Raw genomic sequence first — 20,319 nt, forward strand, 5'->3', positions numbered from 1 at the left:
CAAGCTGAATCTGACGCCGACTTGCTTATTGTGCTTACAGCGGATGATTGTTCGAAGACTTGGGACACTGTAGTTATCGGTGACGATATTAGCCTAAGGTAACCACTTCAGGTGTAATTTGGGATATCGAAGCCATTGTTAAGAAGATTGGTACTGAAACCTGCAAACTGCTTCCTTGTGCTCATGCAATTCCTGGATACGACATAACTTCCTGTCTACATGGACTTGGCAAAGGGGTTGCGCTTAAACGGCTGAGGGACAACAAACAGTTTAAGAAAATGCTTCAACATTTTCTCGAATTGATGCTTTGAACAAAGACATTAAAGCAGGGGGAGGGGCTTTCGGTACTGTACGGTGGAAAATCTAACAGCAATCTTGACAGTTGCCGACACCGAGTCTTCAAGCAGAAAGTAGCAATGTCTACAACTTTCGTTCATCGTCAAAATCTACCTTCTACTTCAGTAGCAGCGAACTTTCACTGTTTCTTAACCTATCTTCAAGTACTAGATTTGGATTGGGCTTCAGAGCCCTGCCCTTGATCCGGAGAATTAGGAATGTAGACTCCCGAAAAACATGCTGTACCCTATCCTCACGAATCTTCCAGCGGTAACAAAAAAATTCTCCCGTCGTGAAATGTGGTTGTCAGGGACCCTGTGATAGTGACCAGTGCAGTTGTCATCGAAATGGCATTTAATGCCTTATTGTTTGCAAATCCTGCAAAGGAACTAGTTGCTCTAATGCTCAGGTCCAAATCAAAGAGACATTTGATTAATTAAATAAATGTGACGAATCATCCCCAATCTATATATATATATGTATATATATATATATATATATATATATATATATATATATATATATATATATATATATATATATATATATATATATATATATATATATGAATATATAGATCTTTTGCAATTTCAAATTTTCTGCGTTTTTTTGTTCAAATTAAAATGTAAGTTGTGAGAAGTTCCCTATTGGATTCTAAGAATTTGGGTGGTCATGTTCAGAATAGAGGGTGGGGGGTTGGTAAATTGACATGGACATGACTTCTTTTCTATAAAAACAGTCCATTTTTTTCGGTATGAATTCAAATACGCGTAGTGTTACTCTCAGACCTAAATTGATGCTTAATTTACAGTCGGAGCGGGGGGGGGGGGACTGGACATGAGCGTTCAAAACAAAAAGTGCATATTCGTGGTCCACGCACCCAATTTATCTATTACTGACTTTCTATACGTGCAAATTAAGTTATTTTTTAAAAGCCGTCATTTTAGAAGAAAAGACGAGAAACGATCAATTTCGCTTCGTCCGATTTTGGCCGATTTTTGATATGTTGTAGGCAATTCTTTTGCGGTTCGAATGGTACCAAAATTAAAAATGTTGCAATTTGTTTGAGGTTAAACCTTTGATTGACTGTACTACTTAGCGTGTTCACGGAACTTAGGTTGGCAGGTCAACACGTATGGACTGAGTTAACGATTTATTGAACTAAGAAGAACATTAGACAAAAAGAATTCTTGTCAACAAATAAAACAGTCTTCGTAATACAATATGTTAAGCAGTGTGCCAAAATGACGTCAACATTAAAAACAATTCTTTGCAGTCTCCGTTTAGCGATTGATTCTGAGGGGCAGACTGCTTCAAAAAATTGTATTTACCATGTGGTGCGCGCCACTTATAGTAGAATTTAGCCATGCATGGTGCGGCATTTAATATATTCAGTATGATTTGGCAGCAGTTCACCACGCGTAGTAGAAGTGGTGCTCGAAGATGTACACTAGATAGTGGAAAGTTGGTGAACTTTCGTTTGACCCATGTTGCATACTTATAAATGCTCAATCGAACTGCCAAAAACGGCAGGAAACATGAAAAGTGAAAGCAGAGGTCTTAAAATGTTGAAGTGTATGAAAACAGAAAAGTGTAGAACTCATGCACAACTTTCAAATGTTATGGATTAATTTGTTTTTTAAATACAGTTTTCAATCAATATCCCTACCTAGGCACGTGCCCGCGGGGGGGAGGAGGGTAGGGGGTGATGAAGCATGCGTCTGTAGGGGATGAACAACGCTTCCTGACCACCAAGGTCCTTGCGTAGGCCCTGTAGCGTATGGCTACAGCTGAGTTCGAACTCTAGCTCCCATATTACCAAGCTGAGATCAAACTCACTGCAGCACGAGTGGGGGGGGGGGTTGAATAAGGAAAACGATTTTTACTTGACATTTTTGAATAAAAACTTCCATAAATTCGGGAAAGTTTGGTATTTGGGGCGTGGAAGTAGCCCTGGGGACTTTCCCTACGGTACTTCCCTGCTTCTAGCATGTCTCTTAAGTATTGGTTAAGGTAAAAATTACAATTAAGATTACAATGTCCTATCCAAGTATTCATTAAATTATGGAATAGGGCTTGAACCATGGGCAACTCCAAAAAAAGAACAAGCGGTTAGCTCCCCCTTGGGAAAACTAGGAATTCAAACTAATTGTATACATTTTTTCAAATTCTGCATCATGAGCTTTCTGTAAAAAAAGGACCACAAAAAAAGTCTCCTCCTTAGCAAAAATCCTGCATATTTGCAGGATCATAGCGATTTTAGCATCGTGATAACCCCAAAAAGATAAGAAAAAAGTCAGTCGCCTTATGACCCGCCTTAGTTATGACTAATTTGAGCCTAACCATACCTTTGATCAATAGATCCCAAGTACCTCATTGGTTATGCATTGATAAATGCTTATTTATCCGTCTAAGTTTTTAATTTAAATTTGTGTTCAAATTTGATTGAAACCCTTGCCAGGGTTGCCGAAGGGACACTTTCATTACTTCTTTGGCTCTTTTTAACATTGATTGTAAGCTTCAATTGGACATTGCATATGATTTCAATTACTTCAGTTTTAGAAATTCTATCATTTCAAAATGTTTTCACACATCTTGTAGCATCTTATTTTACCTTTACATCACTTAATGTTGTTTCAAACGCTGGGTGACACCGAGTTATAAAAAGACCACTTTTTGAAAAAACCGCACTTTTTTACATTCCTCTAAAAAAACTTCCTTTAATGTTGATTCTTTCTCTTTTAGTGTGAAGTTTTACATGCCCTTTACTATGTTCGTTATTCTCCTATTAGTTAGTGATTTTTCGCGCATCAATAGCGTTACTGATTTCCCTTAATTTCTGGGAAATGACAACCCTGTCTAAAATTTAACCAGGAAACTTATGACTGGGCAGTTAAAAACAACGTATGCAAGTAGCTAGACTTAGATTTCTTGAATGTAAGTTCAGATGAACCTATGCCACCAGTTTTCTCGAGGGAGACTAAAAGTGTCTCTATTTTACTCTGTTTTATACTTCAATCTCAAGAAGTTTCGGCAACACTGGTTTTGATTTAGAAACCCGAACTCAATGTTATGTTATTCTGTCTTCAGAAATATTAATCGACTACTTCTTTTTGCTAATTGTCTTTTTGTTTCTACTAGATGCCTTGGGTCTAATGCTTATCAAATACTTCATCTTCCACGTCCTAAATACCCAGAGGCGGTTTTGGGGGAGGACAGAGGCTGCAACTGCCCCGGGCGCAAAAATTTTAGGGGAGCAAAATTTTATGCAAACAATCTAACTATTATATTCATTTTTAATTTCTGAAATATTTTAAATAAAGTAGATGGCGCTGTTAATAAATGAAAATAATTAATAATATTGAAAATAAATAAAAAAATTAAATAATAATAACTAAAACAATTAAGTTAAAACAATTAAAAATAATTAAACAATTTAAATTAAAATTGAAGATAATGTTGTTAATAAATGAAAATTTTGTTAAAACCTGAAACATTTGTGGGAGACAGGAAGGTCATATTTTGTCAATTAATATTTTGCCCTGGGCGGAAGAGAGGCCAGAACTTCCACTGTAAATACTCCCTCCAACCCTCGATGAAATTTGTTTTCTACTTTTTATTCAAATCCCTGTTTTTTCCTCTCTCTTCTCTTGCCCTTGCCGCTCTTTCTCATCGTCCTTTTTTGGAAATACTACCATTGTTTACTCAATATTTTTTCCTCGCACCCTCCGCCAACTTTTTTTTTACCTCCTTCCAGTGGGTGATATGTCTTTCCATTTTCAAAGAACTTAGACTGACAGGTCAATACGTATGGGCCCAGTCGCATCAGACAAAACGAATTCTTGTCAACAAATTAAGCGATTCTTCGTAATAAACTATGTTAAACAATGTGCCAAAATGACGTCAACATTAAAAACAATCCTTGGCAGTCTCCGTTTTGCGATCCCAAATACTAAAGAAATAAATAATAGCCTCATCACTTGGCAAACACACAGGCAATTCGGTGTCTTGATTGTGACGGGTAGGCCACTTCAAAAAGTTGTGTACCGTCAGGTGGCTCGCGCCACGTGTAGTGGAAGTTTGTCGACCATGGTGCGATGTTAGATATATCTGGTGTAACGAGGCAGATGTGTGCCACACCCATACACCACACCTGCGGTACGTTAGATATGAACCCCACTAGTGGTGCTTGAAGATGTACACTAGATTACCCTTCGTTAAAGTGGATAACCCCTCGTTAAATCCCTGTCGCGTACTTTTAAATGCTCAATCGAACTGCCAAAAAAAGACAGGGAATCTGAAATGTGAAAGCGGGGGTTTATGGTTTTTGTTATCCTTTTCTTCATATGCTTTGTTTAATTTAGATTAATTATTATTTTTCGTTGATAAAGGCTTCCGGGCATGAAAACGAAATATTCGAATTTCTTTATTACTTAAAGTTAGTTGTTTTTTAAGTCCACTTAAAAAAGTTTAAAATATTGTTGTTTAAAATATTATACCTCTTAGCAATATATTCACATTGATTTTTCCTTGTTAGCTAGCACCATTACATATAAAATATATACAGTATAATCACGACTCATTAATATTTGGCTACTACAGTCTTGGCGCGTATAAAAGCTCCGCCCATATCCTCGTCCATCAACAATTCAGTGTATATTACCCTGGAACACGTATTTTGGCAGAAACTTTCTCAAAATGCCGTTGCAACCAACTCAAGACTTCGAAACCTACTTGTAATTTCTAAGAACATCTAATAATAACAATACACTACTAATTACCGATTTTTATATATGTATCGGAAAAAAATAATTTAAAATTAGATTCTTTAAAATTTAGTGTTACAAAGGTGAAGGTAGGTTCAAGATAAATTTGACTTGTCTACCCGTAAAAAAATCGAATGTCGCTTATGTTTTTACGTTCTCCGGAGCACTTCATCTTGGTCCGGCTTTGTATAATGGTTGAGATAGGGAATGATTGTACTGTATTATATTTATATACAGTGGGCTTACCAACCAACTGTTTGGTTTACAGTATCTTAAAACCAAAGTATAATCACCTACGGAACAAGTACTGACAAAACTCTCCAAAAGTGACCTCGCGTAAATCAGCGCCTCTAGACGCAAAGTGCTGTACTACTTAATCGCTCCGAGCCAAATACCGAGTGACCCGGGATGAATTGTGTAACTACGGGTTTTAGTTGCCAGGTTCGCATAGGTATACAAAGGGTCACTTTTTTTGTGTGGAGAGGATAGGTTTTGTCAGTACTTGTTCCGTAGGTGATTATACTTTGCTTAAAACTATGTCTCAACATGGGTTTTTCTATCTCATTGTTTTATTAACCAAAAATTTAGACAAGTTTATAAAAATTAAATACAAAAACAGAGCTTAGTTGAAATTCATTTACAAGCGAGAATAAACCTTGTTTTAGCACAAAAACCTCATAACTGCTCATGGTTGCAACAGTAGATCTGCGAAAATTCAAAAGACTTTATTGCGACCTTTTTTTTAAAGTTCGTTAAAAGGCCCTGCATCTTCCACACACAAAAAAAGAGTTCCAGTCCATTAACACCAATCTTATCTGGTTGCTAAAATAATATAAAGTGCTTCATGTTGTTTCACTTTTATAAATGAACTTAAAAATATGATTAAACCTAGCTACATAACAAAAAGAAAACAAAGAAAAAAAAAATGAAAACACTCATAGTCGCCAAAATTCATAAGACATTACACAACTTTTTTTGGAACACTTCAATGTATGTGAACACTTCTCTATCACAAGAGGACCAAAGAGCATTCGTAAATTATTAGAGTAGGAACTGGCACTAGTATCGGCAAAAAATATCAACGCCATCTAGCGTTTGGCGACACTTGAAATTTTTTCAAGCTTTGTAATCGTTTTTCTGTCAGGAACAGAGATCAGAAAATTATCACTACACCAATTTTACCAAATTCATAAATTAAATATTCTTATTATTACTGTGAAAAAGGCAAGTGTCACCAAATGCTAGATGGCCTTGACGGTCTTTTCTGTAAACACACCAGTTCCCACTCTTTTAATATTACACAACTTTTAGGAAGAGGACAGCAAAATCCTCGGATCTGTATTTTTTTTCCGCCAAAATCGTCAGAAGTAATTTCTGCATAGCTAGGTTTAAAACCGATTTTTTTCTTGTATAATTTGCAAAATACAGAAACGTCTGTTTACTATCCACTGATCTGTCTACTATCCAGGACGTAACAGGTTGGGGGGGGGCGTAACATATCAGGGGGACTATAACAGGCTGAACCTTCTTTTTTTGTTATAACAATCTTTGTCAAAAATACTTTGGTATAAAAAGTGATGCTTTCGTTACTAAGGGGGGGGGGCAATCATTAATTCCTCCCTATACAACAATTTTTTGGGGTTTTTATTATCTCGTGATGTTTTTCAAATCAGAAGCAGAGGCAGCAAGGGGTAAGTCGCGTGTCATACTTTTTACTGAATTAGAATTCGTGAAACATTAACAAGCTCACAACAAAACAACATTAACAAAACTCATTAACAAAAGTACCCCAAACTCACTGAAAAACTTCATCAGATTAAGCGCAAAAGGCAATAGAATTGAAGAGACCATTCTCCGTCATGCTTATAAGCACAACATAATTAGAAATTATTTAACATAATTAAATAACAAAATAATTAAAAAAATTAATAGATTTTCGTCTTAGTAACCTTGGGAAAAGATAGAGTATGAATTATAATTTTGCATAAATTCGTACGATAACTAACAATTCGTTGCCCCAAAGTAGTGTCACGTTCGGCCGTGGCCCTTCTACCCCTCCACTCAAAGTTAAAACCTATAATTCCAAAAGCCGAAAATAACGCTAAAAAAAAAAAAAAAAACATAATTAAAATTACAATCTTATTGTGCGCGACACCTGCCACACCCAACCCTGCCCAAGACGCAACAAATTTGAATTTTGAATAATTTGAATTTTTACCTTCCTTTGGCAAAGAGACATACTAAAATACAACTTTTAATAGAAAATAAAATAGTCAGTTTAGAAAACCCTACTTCTCCATGTTGACGGGGGTATAATACACAAGCTAAGGACATTCTGTAATTAGAAAGAAATATGATAAAAAAAGATTAGGTTAATGCTGTAATACCGCAAATAACAGTGTTATTATTTTAGAACCGAATTTTAAAAATGTTAGAATCTTAAAAATGAAAAAAAAAACGAATTTTAAAAATGAACTGAATTTTAAAAATGTATTTTCAGCTAAGCCTCACAGGTTTAGCCTTCAATAAAGCTTTCATTTAAGCAGGGGTGCCAATTGGTAAGAAGGGGGCAGCTGCCCCCAACACTTTCAAAAAACCTTTTCTGGGTATTTTTATCTAAATATCTAAAAAATGCTCCCCTCTAGATTTTGAAATATTCTTTTTTTGCACCTTCATTAAAACTGTAAAAAAATCCTTGCCCTTCTCTAAATTTTCGTGAATTAGCTTTTCCGCATAAAGCCTGTTAGTTTATTTAGACTAAAGCCTCGCAGAAGATAAAAAGCAACAAGAATGCTAAAAACAATTGAAAAAAATGAAAAAAAATTGAAATATTATGCCATCTAACTAACTAGATTTCATTTTTAAGGAGATACATTCGTTCAGAATAAGATTGACTTGACGCCATAGATAGTTTTCGTCAAAATCATAATAAGACCGAACAACTAGATTATTCTTCAAAGCATTATGATTGGCTACTATCTTTGAAATTGCGGCAGACAATCATCACAATGGTTGGTTTCAATTTTTAGAGGAATCCTAAAATCTGATTGGTAGCATTAGGAATAGTGGTCATCAAACATGGACGCAGAAAGAAAATAGAGTTATACTATCCGTACCCCCTCCAAGATTCAATATCTCATATTTACCACATGAATCATCGACTTTTGATGTCATATCGAGATTTACTCCCCCCCCTCCCCCTCGAAAAATCTTGCATCCATTCCCTTCAAGTTTTTGGACAGACTGAATACAGTATTAGTAAGATATAGTGTAAATGAAATTTTATACACGGAAGCAAAGAGCATGGGTAGCTCATAAGAGTGAAAACTGGCACTAGTAACAAACAACAATCAACGCCATCTATGCCTGGCAACAGATGGAATTTTTCAAGCTTTACAATCATTTTTCTGTCAGGAACTGAGATCAGACACTTACCATTATCCTAATTTTATCAATTAAACTAATTAAATATTCTTATTATTACCCTGAAAGAAAATGCCAAGTGTTGCCAAACGCTAGATGACGTTGATAGTTGTGTCTTTTGTTGACACCCAGCGCCTAAACAAAAAGAAAAGCACAAATTTTTCCTTAAAAAAAGAAAACACGAATTATCACATTTCAAGCTACATTTCAAAACTTCAAACCCTTCTTCTTGTAGAAGGTGACTAATAATGATGGAACGTCGCTACTACAGCGATAATGGACCATTTCAGCCAAAAATAACAATTCATTTCCGATTTTCATGTCAAAACTATTAGTAATCACCAGCTCCCGTACATCTTCAAGAACCTCTTCACATTTGGGTGATGCAAACTTCCAGAGATCATCGAACAGACTGAACATCTAGAATGAAATCCATGTAAAAGCAAAAGCACAACTGAAACCCATAGCGGTTTAAGGGGGGGGGGCAACGTATCCCACAGGAGTGTAAAGACATAAAATAACATGAATTTAATGTCAGATTTCAGAAAAATTGTGCGGACAGTTGCCCCCTCTCCTGCCGGGCCTAGAACCAATAGCGGTTTCAGGCATCAAAATCTGGGGTGAGTATACCACAAGAGTATAAAAAACATAAAATAAACGGAATATAATATCAGAAAAATGGAGGAGAGGGAAGCCCCCCCCCCCTCGTCCCCGGCTTAGAACCGCCACTGACTGGAACACATATTAAAACCAAACAAACCAAGATAACTACTTTATATATGATTATGTGGTAAAAATTGCGCTCTAATCTAATTGGTTTATGCTTATTATGTTTTAATTTAGTTATAATTCCATTATTCTGCCCCATCTTGAAAGATAAAAACCAGTCACTACGCCAGTCAACATAAAAACCAGTCAACTACGCAGCATTACGAAATAACAAATAATTATCTCGACTGTAACTCACCGAGATAACAAAGAAAAAAGAGTAAACAATGAGAATAAAATGTAACAAAAAGCAAGGTGTGATAGAGAATTTTAAAATAAAAAGAATTTAAAATACAAAAAAAAATTAAAATTCACATACAGTCAAAAGTAAAACCAGAAATACAACTATAACACGTAGTAAAACTAGAGAGAACAAGAGAGATTACTTTCCTACAATTCTGTTGCAAAAAGAGTGCTTTGATTCGACTTATCTCGTGACTTGTTTTCGTAAACCAATCACATTACTCATAAGCGAAATGGTATTTTTTGCGAAATAAATAAGCCCGCCTTTTCAAAATCTGATTGTTTCATAAAGGCGACATTGAGGCAATACAAAATTTTAGAGATGGTCTACCAGAATGAACGTCTACAATAAACCCATGTGTAAACATTTTGAACACCTTTTTTCATCTTTTTCATCAGAGAGAAAAAACATTCCTTGAACTAGTCAGCTACAGTTGCAGCATTACGAACGAATAAGTAACAATCAGTTCAGTTCATTTAAGTACAAAATTATATAACACATAACATCAATCCAAGTGGCCAACAAACGAAATGAAAGAACTTGATACTGGGCGATCATGTATATAACTAACAGTTGATAAACAAACGAAAATGTTAGCAAACCAACAAAACAAATTTATTTTTAGAGTACCTTAAAGAAATGCTAAAAATAAAGGAACAGTAATAGTAAAAACTTTAAAATTGTCTTAGACACATTCAACATAGTTTCAGAAATTATATTCCAACCTCGAGCATAAAAATAAAAAATTATAGATTTTTCATTATTTTGTCCTCAGCATTACTTGAAACCATGAAGTCACAGAAATGAAGTAAAACCTTATTTCAGAGACTTTATAATTAGTTATTTATCGAAAGGGTTAGGCTAAAGACCGCATATTACTTAGTACCAACTATTAGTACAATTACATAGACCCCAGCGCCACGCCGGCGGATCGACCGAACGCCGCCGACGAGAGGTCCGGTCGACCTCCGTCGAAGTGTCGAAACGCTGCCGGCGCGCCGCCGCCGGCTGAGGCGGCGGCGGTTGACCGACTTTAAATTAATTTTGCGGCAATTCTTTATTGCGTCAACCGCAAAGTCGGAGCTTTTCCTTCTCGTGTGGTTTAGTATTTCGATTTCCCTGATTAGAAATCAAGCAGAGCTTGCACTATCCCCGAATTTCCGGGTATTTCCCGGAAATCTATGCGTTACCCCGAAAAAAAATTTGGTTCCCCGAATCCCCGAAAATCACGCTATCACGGTACCACCCCTAGTGATTTATCACCAGTGTCTTTCCCTGCCAAATATTACTTTGCATACCATAATTCTTCACTACTCTCTTGTTCATTAATTTTCGTCTCTTTTGTTACTTTGCATAAAAACCAGACAGATGCAATATGCTATTGAAAATATTGCAATATAAACAGTTCTTCATATGTTGACAAAAAAGATTATCGTCTTTATGAAATGAGCTTAAATCATTTCGAATGCAATTTCCCAATCGCTATTTCTTACATCTTTAGAAGTCAAGAATTTTATTTTCAAGTTGAATAGAATTATAGAACGCATTCACTACTATACAGCTTCAGCCTTTTGTTGGATTTTGAAATTGACAGCCGACAGATACAATCTTCTTTCTGGAACATTTTTACCCCCCCCCCAAAAAAAAAACAACCTTCGGTTGAAACAAAATTTAGCTACAGACTAAGCTATGTACAAGGTTGGGGAATTAAAGATTGAACCGCAAGTAACCCCAAAAATATGATTCATAAATAAATTGTAAATTATTGCCTATCGGGGAGGAGGATAGGGGGCTATCTTTTTTAAATGATAATACCTCATTTTTTTATTGAAAGCAGGGATGCCAAAAAGATAATTATTTTTTTCATTTAAAGTGGAGACAGAAGAAAATGATATCAAATTCCCTGGGAAATCATTGAAATATTTTGATAGACCCAGGGCCCCCCATTAGGACTTGTTCATTGTCTGGGTATTTTGCGATTTCTCATAGGCTACTGGCCTTATTTGGCTTTTGTGTGTGCTCCCTTTTAATTCGATTCTTTGGATCTTATGCAATGCCATATATATCACTCAGTTTTCCAATAATTTGAGGTATATCTGAATAATTTCGACATTTTGTTGTTGTCTTTGTACCCCTTTACTCATACCCTCAATTTTTTTTCAAGGAACACTAAGCTGTTTAACGTTATTTTGCGTGTCTGTTTGAACCATATAGTGACCTTGTTGTTTATTCATTAAATTATTTTTCTAATGAAAGCTGAGACGGTATCCTATCAAGGTGGTATCCAGCGGGGGGGCGGTGGCAGGGAGGTATTATATTTAAACGATAATACCTCGAAATTTTATTTATTGAAAACAGGGATCCCAAAAAGTTCATTTTTTTAAATTTAAAGCAGAGACGGCATCCTATCAAGGTGGTATCCAGAGGGGGGGGGTATATAGCTATCACATTTAAATGATAATACCTCGATTTTTTTAAAGCAGGGGTGCCAATAAGTTAATTATTATTTTTTTTAATTTAAAGCAGAGACGGTATCCTATCAAGATGGTATCCAGAAGGGGGGCATAGGGAGTTATTATGTTTAATTGATAGTATCTTGATTTTTTTTTATTGAAAGCAGGGATGCCAAAAAGTTGAAAAGTTGACAAAATTAACAAGATTTTCGTGAGTTATACTTGATACAGCACTTGCATGGTTTTATCGTCCAAAGGGAAAGGGACATATGCGTCCAATCCAGTTTTTTTCCTATTGATGAAACGGGTTTACTTTGAAAACATTCATTCATATGTACCAGGCAGATTCACACTAAAACGAATTGGTGTGACGAAAGCGATATCGACTTCCCCACCTAACGTTGCACTCGAGTGACAATGGCGCCCATTCCTCAGGCTCCAGGTTACATTAAAAGGTCTTGCCATAATAAAAGCTTTCAATTTGGGAGGTCCAAGGAGGAGTCTTGGATAAGCTTGTGACCTAAGGATACTAAGCGTAATATTCTCTCGTGTCTACATCGGTTTAAAGAAATTGGTCCCCCATGAACTGTTGACCAGAATAGTGAACAGTTGCGACATTTGGAATACTGTAACACTTTTTTCAAAGCTTTGAAGAAAAGCAAAAAAGTCTAAATACCCCTACCTACGCTTAAAAGCTATTTTAAAAAGAAACTCTTTGGAAATTTCCATGGAAATGACCATAGCAGAAGCTTTGAGCCTGGGTGGGGATCAAAGAGGAGTCTAAGTATTTTGACCACAGGTGACTTATTGTTGCGACTTTCTTAAATTTGGTAATTCTTGTGAGCATTTGGAAATCAAAGCTTAAACTCAATAACTGATACTAAGCGTCCTAACATTTTGCTTGGATTAAAAGTGACGAACTAGGATGAACATTTCAAAATCTTCCTGGAGCTACTTCAGTCTGCATATTATTTAATTTAATTACAATTAAAACGGATGAGCTTTTCATTTTTTACCTAAGAAAATAGCTGGCACTTCATTTTTTTTCATAGCCAATAAACTATTAAGTGATTTTTTGTGTCATTGTAATTGAAGTGTTCCCATGTGAAGTGTTCATCATCTATTTTTCAGTTTTGATAAATTTACTCCTTTTAGATACATTTTATAATTTGACTTATATTAGATATTTATTAGTGATAATTTGGAATGAATCCCCAAAAGAAAAAATGAATAATATCCAAAAGAGCAGCCAAAAGGGATAAAAAAACAGCAGTTCAGCCTTAGCCTACATGACATATATTCTATAAAGAAGCCAAAAAAAACCTTTAAAATGCATTTTTTTAAAATTGTTATTAAAAACCAGTTTTTAATACAAGAAGGCTTCTTAGGAATCCAAAAGAGCAAAAAAAAATCAATATCAAAGTCGCCCATTTCAACTGTTTTAAATGTGACAAAATAGGTATAGGCAAAGGGCATTATGAAAAAATTAAGCTTCTAAGTCCAAAGTTATATTCGAAGTTTTTACCCACATAACTGACGAATTTTATGATGTACGGTATTTGAAGTTTTGTATGAAGTAATGCTCGATGAAAAAAACTACTAATTTTGATAATTATTTATGTTAAGAATACATAGCTAATAGGTACTTCAACTACTCGCATTATGCAAGGGTTTTGAAACGCCACAGCCATTTCGTTTCTACCAGATTTCTACTTATCTTGATGAATAACAAAGAAGACAGGTTTTCCAGCCAGCGACTTGTGAATTTTTGAACTCATGAATAGCCTCGAATCTGTTGTAAATTGAAGCTGTGATTTAAGAAAGACTGATGAAAACATTAACGTTTGCGGTCAACACTGATCGCGCCGGCGGCCCGCCGCCGACATCTTACCGGCGGCGCGGCGCGGCGTGCTGTTTTTTGCCCCGCCGCCACCGGTCTTCCCTCATCGGCGCGGCGCCGGGGTCTACAATTACACTAAGAAACCCATTACGGAATGGATTTCCCATGGGCAGAATGTTCATGATTGGCTACATAGGTTTCGGGCATAGTCTGCACAAATTAAATAAGGCTGTATACAGGGGCGAAAGTTCAAAAAATGGAAGGGGGGGGGCAAATGAATTTTTCAAAATCGAAGAGAGGCAATTTTGCTGGCTTTCTTCGATTCATTTTAATGAGAATAACAAAAAAATGTTGTTCATTGAAAACGCAAAACAGAGTAGTTTTCAAGATCTAGGGGAGAGTTGGAAGGGGGGAAAAATGTAGAGGGCAATTACCTTCCCTCAAATTACGTACCAGATTGTGTTTGCTTTTGCTCCGAAGGTACATTCAATCCACAAATAAGAATTACAGAGAGAGGGAGAGAGACAGTGAAAGAGAGAGAGAGAGAGAGAGAGAGAGAGAGAGAGAGAGAGAGAGAGAGAGAGAGAGAGAGAGAGAGAGAGAGAGAGAGAGAGAGAGAGAGAGAGAGAGAGAGAGAGAGATAGAGAGAGAGAGAGAGAGAGCAGAGAGAGAGAGAGAGAGAGAGATAGAGAAAGAGAGAGGGATGTATGTTTAATTGAATTTCACGTAGGTTTATGTGTTTATACAGATTCCCAATATAGAAAAAAGCAGAAACAAGCATAAAACATTTAAACCGAGACTTAATTGGATTTCGCCTATGCAGTTTTTACAGATTCTGCAAAAATTCAGCAGTGCTGAATCTCTCAGAATTACGATTCAAAATATCTGTACATCACTTCAACTTAAAAATTTCTTCAACAAATCAGCTACTTACAGATTCCTTAATAATTATGGCATTTTCTGGTGTAATCTTGGGCTTGAGTACATCTGGTATTAATTCAAGGGAGGAGAAAGCAATACAGAAACAAAAATTGATTTGTTTGAAGATAATTCGTTCAGATAATCTTGACAGGGACCCAAATTCCCCCCCTGTTAGAAGGTACACTGATAGAGCATTTCAACTGAGTTTCACTTTAATTTTGCCTATACAGTGTACGTTTATACAGATTCCACAAAATTTAGTTTTGCTAAAGGTAACTCTTAGAATTAAGCTTCAAAATTAAAATGTCTGCTCAACACTTAAACTTATAAAAGATCCTTAAACAAGTCAACTACTTACAGATTCCCTAATAACCATCGCCATTTCTAGTGTAATGCCAAGCCTGAGTGCAGCTGGTATTAATTCTATGAAGGCATTAACCAGAGCTGTAATTGGGTCATCATTGGGCATTCGTAGATACTTGATGCATTCTTTCATCAAAAATATGAAGTTGGCATACTGATTCTGATTTGTGTTCAGGATGACTTTCATTTCTAGAAACACAGAAATGAGTTTGGAAAACTGACAGGAGATTAATATGAGGGATTTAGAGGAAGCAAGATACCGGGGGATTATTGGGAGGAAGGGAAATAAAATGCCACACCCCAATTTTTCTAATTTACCTGGAGGTGTTATTTGAGCTATATATTCGCGGAGGGGGGAATTATAAGAGCTTTTCAGGGATGGGTCTGAACTCCAAACCCCCATGGAGTTTGTGCCAAACGTATAAAACATTTACCTTCTTTTTCCTTGATAAACTTGCACAAAAATAGGGATGAAACAATTCCAAAATTTTCCATAAAATTCCAAAAATTATTTAGAAGAGCCTATATTCCTATTCTTAGCCAAATTGACTGTAATATATTAAAAATATACATATTAATATATTATAATATAATATGTTTTAATATAATGCATTTTAATTATGCTCAGTCGGAAATTGGCGTGTGTGATAGACCCCTACTAATAAAAGTTATTTTTTTCGTTTTAAATTCAATCAACAACTCATTTTATTTTTTAAAGCTAGATTTTATTTAATTAGTGTTTATTATTGATTGTTTATTATAGTTTATTATTTATTATAATAAAAAGTTTTCTGCTTTTTACTCCCCGGAAAAAATATTTCTTTCTTTATAAGTAAAAAAACATATGCCCAAATTTTACATTTTCTCTTCATATTTTGTTAGTTCTTAATTTTAATTTTTATCATTTTCCTTTTTATCCGTCGTAAAACTTGTAATCTTTAAAGCATTCAAAAATAATGTCAATTCTCTCTCAAAAAAATTGTAGACATAAGTCTCCAAAAATTGGAACATAAGTCTCCCACTCTTCAAAAATTGGAGACTGGGGAGTGGTAGAGAAGTTACAGAGAAAGTTTGGTATCTTTAAAAAGTATGTTAGGGAATTTTTTGTTAATAATTACATTTCCCCAGTTTTCCTTGGAGTTATTGGGTTTGCTGATTAATTGAATTAGTGGAATCGTGTACTGCTGCCCTGCCTAGATTGGAATTTTTGGGATTGCTTAGGCTGGCGACTGGATTATGGAATTTTGTGTGTGTGTGTCTCCTGAAGGTGTGAATGCATTATGTTGAAAATATTTTTTGCTGTATTTGTTTCCCTGTTTTTCCAGGCCATGAGTCTTCGGGGAGACTAAGTTGAAGTGTTTGTTGTAAATTAATTGATGAATAAATAAACTCTTAACTGAACTGAGATAGAGATGTAGAAATATAAGCTGGAAGAATGAAAAAAGAGGGGGAGCCTGGAAAATAGGAGAAAATAAAATGAAACAAATGATAGTAAGAAGACTACAACACAAAGAAAAGTAAGCAGAAGATTTAAGAAAAATATCAAAACCAGGATTCAAACTAACATGGCTGGGATACAAAACCCCCTTCCAAAATTCCAACTCGTCTTAATTTAACTTATCTGTCTGCATTTGTCGGCACACTAGAATATTTTGTCGGCACATTGTTTATACCCCCCCCCCTCCAAACTCAAAATCCTAGCTTCGCCCCTGCCCGAAGGATATTTCGAAATGACATTGAACAAACAGTGTCCCAGTTTTCAGCCAATGAGCTTGACCCCAGAGTGACTAATAATATCAACTCAAAATAGAAAAGGTATGTATACCCAAATATTGCGTTTTCATTTAATAGGAAATCAGATATTTTTAGAGCACAACAACCAGTGCTGAAATTTCTTGATTTAAATCTAATAAGCAAAATAGTAATAGTCAGAATATTATGGGGTGAGGGGAGTAAAACACTCCCTTAACTTAATTCTAATTAGACTTAACATAAATCTGTTTCATGAACTCATGAGAAAATATTGATTTTCAGCTTTGAGTTTTTGAGCGAGCTGAGTTGAGTTTTTCAAACTTCAAAAACAAGAAGACGTGAATTTGTTCTTAAGGCGAAAAGATACCTTAAAGAATCACCTCGTCCGTCCATTACAAATCTTTTTACTTTGTGTGGCTTTAAACTTATCTAGTTTCAATAGGCAAATTATTGAGTTGCGTTCAAAAGCACCTATTAAACATATTAAATTATTTATTTATTTATTATTCATATCATTTATTTGTTTAATGTGCTTCAGATCTCAATAAGCTGCAATTCGTTTTTTTCTAGACCGAAAAACATCAAGCTGTATTTATCTATCAGAATAAATTAAAAGTCCTTCCTTGTTTGTACCTTTCTTAAAAGGTTCTACGGATATGCAAGATTTTTTAACTCTAATGATTTTTCTCATTTTCAACTATGATTTTCGGCATAGTGGGAAAAACATAGGCGTATGGATAGGGAATCGAGTTAAGAAGAGAAGACATGGAACAGAGGACATACTCCAAGTATTTAGGAAGTACAGTAGCTTCCAGTAGGGACTCCGAAAAACAGCTGCGCACCAGAATAGCCCTAGCCAACGGAGCGTTTTATAGAGTTCTACCAATCTGGAAATCTCCAGTATACTCTAAGAAACTCAGGCTGTTCCAGAGAAATATTCTGTCTGCTTCGAGTCACTATATGGAATGCTGAAACGCCAGAACAGGAGAAACACATTACTGTATTTGAGAATAATTGTCTTCGTCGGATCATAGGTATCAACTGGAGTGAAAATGTTCAGGGTTGCCACGTTTGGGGTTCACGAATGTGTCCCCTGAGCATTAAAAAATGTTTAATTTTTATATAAATTTGTCCATCTTGAAATCTCAAAAACTAGAGGTCATTTTTTTCTACCCGTAAAAAAAAATTGACCAAAAGACGCTTTGTAAAACTCTTAAATTGGTCTGTTAACATCAAATATAGTGAAAACAAAAAATATCCATATGTCAGTTGGGAAATGTCTCGTTTTATGTCATAGATTTACAAAATGTGTCCCTTTTTTGTCCTTTTATGTCCCAAATTTCTAAAATATGTTACTTTTTTACCCTTTATGTCATTGTGTCCCGGCACATGGATATGTGTCCTTTTGACTTGGCAACCCTGAAAATATCAGCAACGGGAAGAATCGTACCTTTAAAGTCTAACTAGACGTCGCCTCTGTTGCGAGACAACAGAGATGGCGATACCTTGGATATATTCCTCCGCATGCCAGACCATAAAATTAAAAATGCTTTTCCACTGGCAATGAGAAGGCGCTCGTCACCGAGGAAGACAAAGAACGCGCTCCGTAGGAGGTGCAAACGTGACAGAAGAGTCCTTCAGACGAGTCTCATCCCAGAGTGGGAGAACATCTATGCAGCAGCGTGCTTGCAGGAAGATTGGAGGCTACTCACTGACGCCCTGAGTCCCTATGGAGGCACTGGAGGAACTAACGTATAAGGTAATAAAGAGAGAAAGCAAGACCACCAGACTTAAGCTAAAAGAGCATGGGTAACTTACAAGACTGGAAACTGGCACAAGTGTCCATAGGAAAATAAACTATCAATGCCATCTAGCGTTTGGCGACACTTAGTACTTTTTCAAGCTCTCTAATCATTTTTCTGTCAGGACCTGACATCAGATACTTATCAAAGCTCTAATTCTACCAATTAAACTAATTAAATTAATTATCCTTATTATTACACTTAAAAAAATAATACGCGTCACCAGCCGCTAGATGGCATTGATAGTTTATTTTCCTATGGACACTAGCGCCGGTTTCCAGTCTTATAAGTTACCCATACTCTTTCGCCTTGAGCCTCTTGACCGTTTCATTCAACTTTCAAATTAATCACTTTAAGTTAAATTTGCTATCCAAACGAGGTTCAATGGAGCACAATACTTGTGCAGACTCAATAAGTAATTGCAAGAAAATTACAATAAGCTATATCGAATGCAGAGTATGCTCCTCCACCTCACCGCCTTTCGCCCCAGTAGCCATAGAAAGCAACCTCTTTTGTTACAAAGAAAACATATTTCTGCAATAAGAAGGGGGCTATAGCCCCATGGCACCTATATTCGGGTTTAATCGAAATGAAAGGAGATTTAAAAACAATCTACACCCTCTTAATTTGCGAGAATACTTTTAGTCTATACTGTCACTATTAGTACCAAGGGGAGAGGGAAATGGGCGCCCATAGACCCCTCTCCCATAGGGGAGAGGGGTAAATGTACTCCTCCTATTGCGACAATCTTTATATATGTAGCATAAAATATTGTGTATTTGCATGTTTCCAATACAGAGCCTACCAGGAAAATCCTCTGAAACCTTTTTAAGGCTTGGACCTGTGTGCATATAAGTAAATCAATACCAAAGGACCAAAACCAATAAAGGCTGCAGTGGCGTAGCTAGGGGGCGGAGCTAGAGGGGACAGCTGTCCCGGGCGCAACCTCTGAGGGAGCACCGAACCGAGTTTTTTTTCTTTTATTGAAGTAGTCATGGGGAGGGAACCAAAACTGTCGCCGGGTCCTGAAACTCTAGATCCTCCTCTGATAGGCTGGAGGCATCTCTCTGATCATCCCTAATTTGAAACCGGTAACCGGTCAGAGACGCAAATCCACGAACATACGGAAGGAGCAAGGATTTTTTTCGATTTTTGACGAAGATACGAAAAAAATGAAATCTAATTCATATTAAATTATTTTAATAAAATAATTTGTCAATTGACACACCTGGTAGTAAATAATTTTACTTTTTTATCACCAAGGCCATACCCAGAGGGGGGGGGGGGGTTGGGGGGTTTGAACCCCCCCCCCCAGAATTTTTTTTTTTGACTTGTAAAAACGTAACAAAATGGATATAAACAAATTTCAACAAATAACAACCAATTAAAACAAATTTTAACAAATAAATTGGGATATAAATTATCCAAATAAATTTGGATATAAACATTTTTTTTTACTTTTAAAAACATAAAAAAATGGATATAAAAAAATTTTGTACGCGTTTTTTGAGTTTTTTGTGTGTAGCCCCCCCCCCCCAAAAAAAAAAATCTTTGAGTAAAACCCCCTCGGAAAAAAAAACCTGGGTACGGCCTTGCTGATCACAATATTATCTTGTATTGGAAGCTATGCTACTTGACGATAGTAGAAAGG

The 20,319-nt window shown here is 36.0% G+C and overlaps 1 protein-coding gene across 1 annotated transcript; it reads right to left on the minus strand.

The window, feature by feature from the left end:
- Positions 1-5,630: 5,630 nt before the first annotated feature.
- On the minus strand, positions 5,631-15,304 carry LOC148939244 (uncharacterized). The gene is made up of 2 exons (XM_089106549.1): positions 15,110-15,304; positions 5,631-8,945 (listed from the first exon to the last, which is right to left on the minus strand). Exons 1-2 carry the CDS (start codon positions 15,299-15,301, stop codon positions 8,733-8,735), a joined length of 405 nt encoding a protein of 134 aa, XP_088962675.1. The 5' UTR covers positions 15,302-15,304; the 3' UTR covers positions 5,631-8,732.
- Positions 15,305-20,319: the final 5,015 nt, after the last annotated feature.

This window comes from Artemia sp. Qi Xiang Cuo, chromosome 21, assembly GCF_049724085.1.
Source record: "Artemia sp. Qi Xiang Cuo chromosome 21, ASM4972408v1, whole genome shotgun sequence".
Taxonomy (NCBI): domain Eukaryota; kingdom Metazoa; phylum Arthropoda; class Branchiopoda; order Anostraca; family Artemiidae; genus Artemia; species Artemia sp. Qi Xiang Cuo.

Bases quoted from the DNA above. Each gene is read 5' to 3' on its own strand.
- LOC148939244 (XM_089106549.1), bottom strand. From the start codon at position 15,301: ATGAAAGTCATCCTGAACACAAATCAGAATCAGTATGCCAACTTCATA. The intron at 8,946-15,109 runs GTAAGTAGTTGA...ATTTCATTCTAG, and splicing joins CGATGGTTATTAGGGAATCT to ATGTTCAGTCTGTTCGATGA.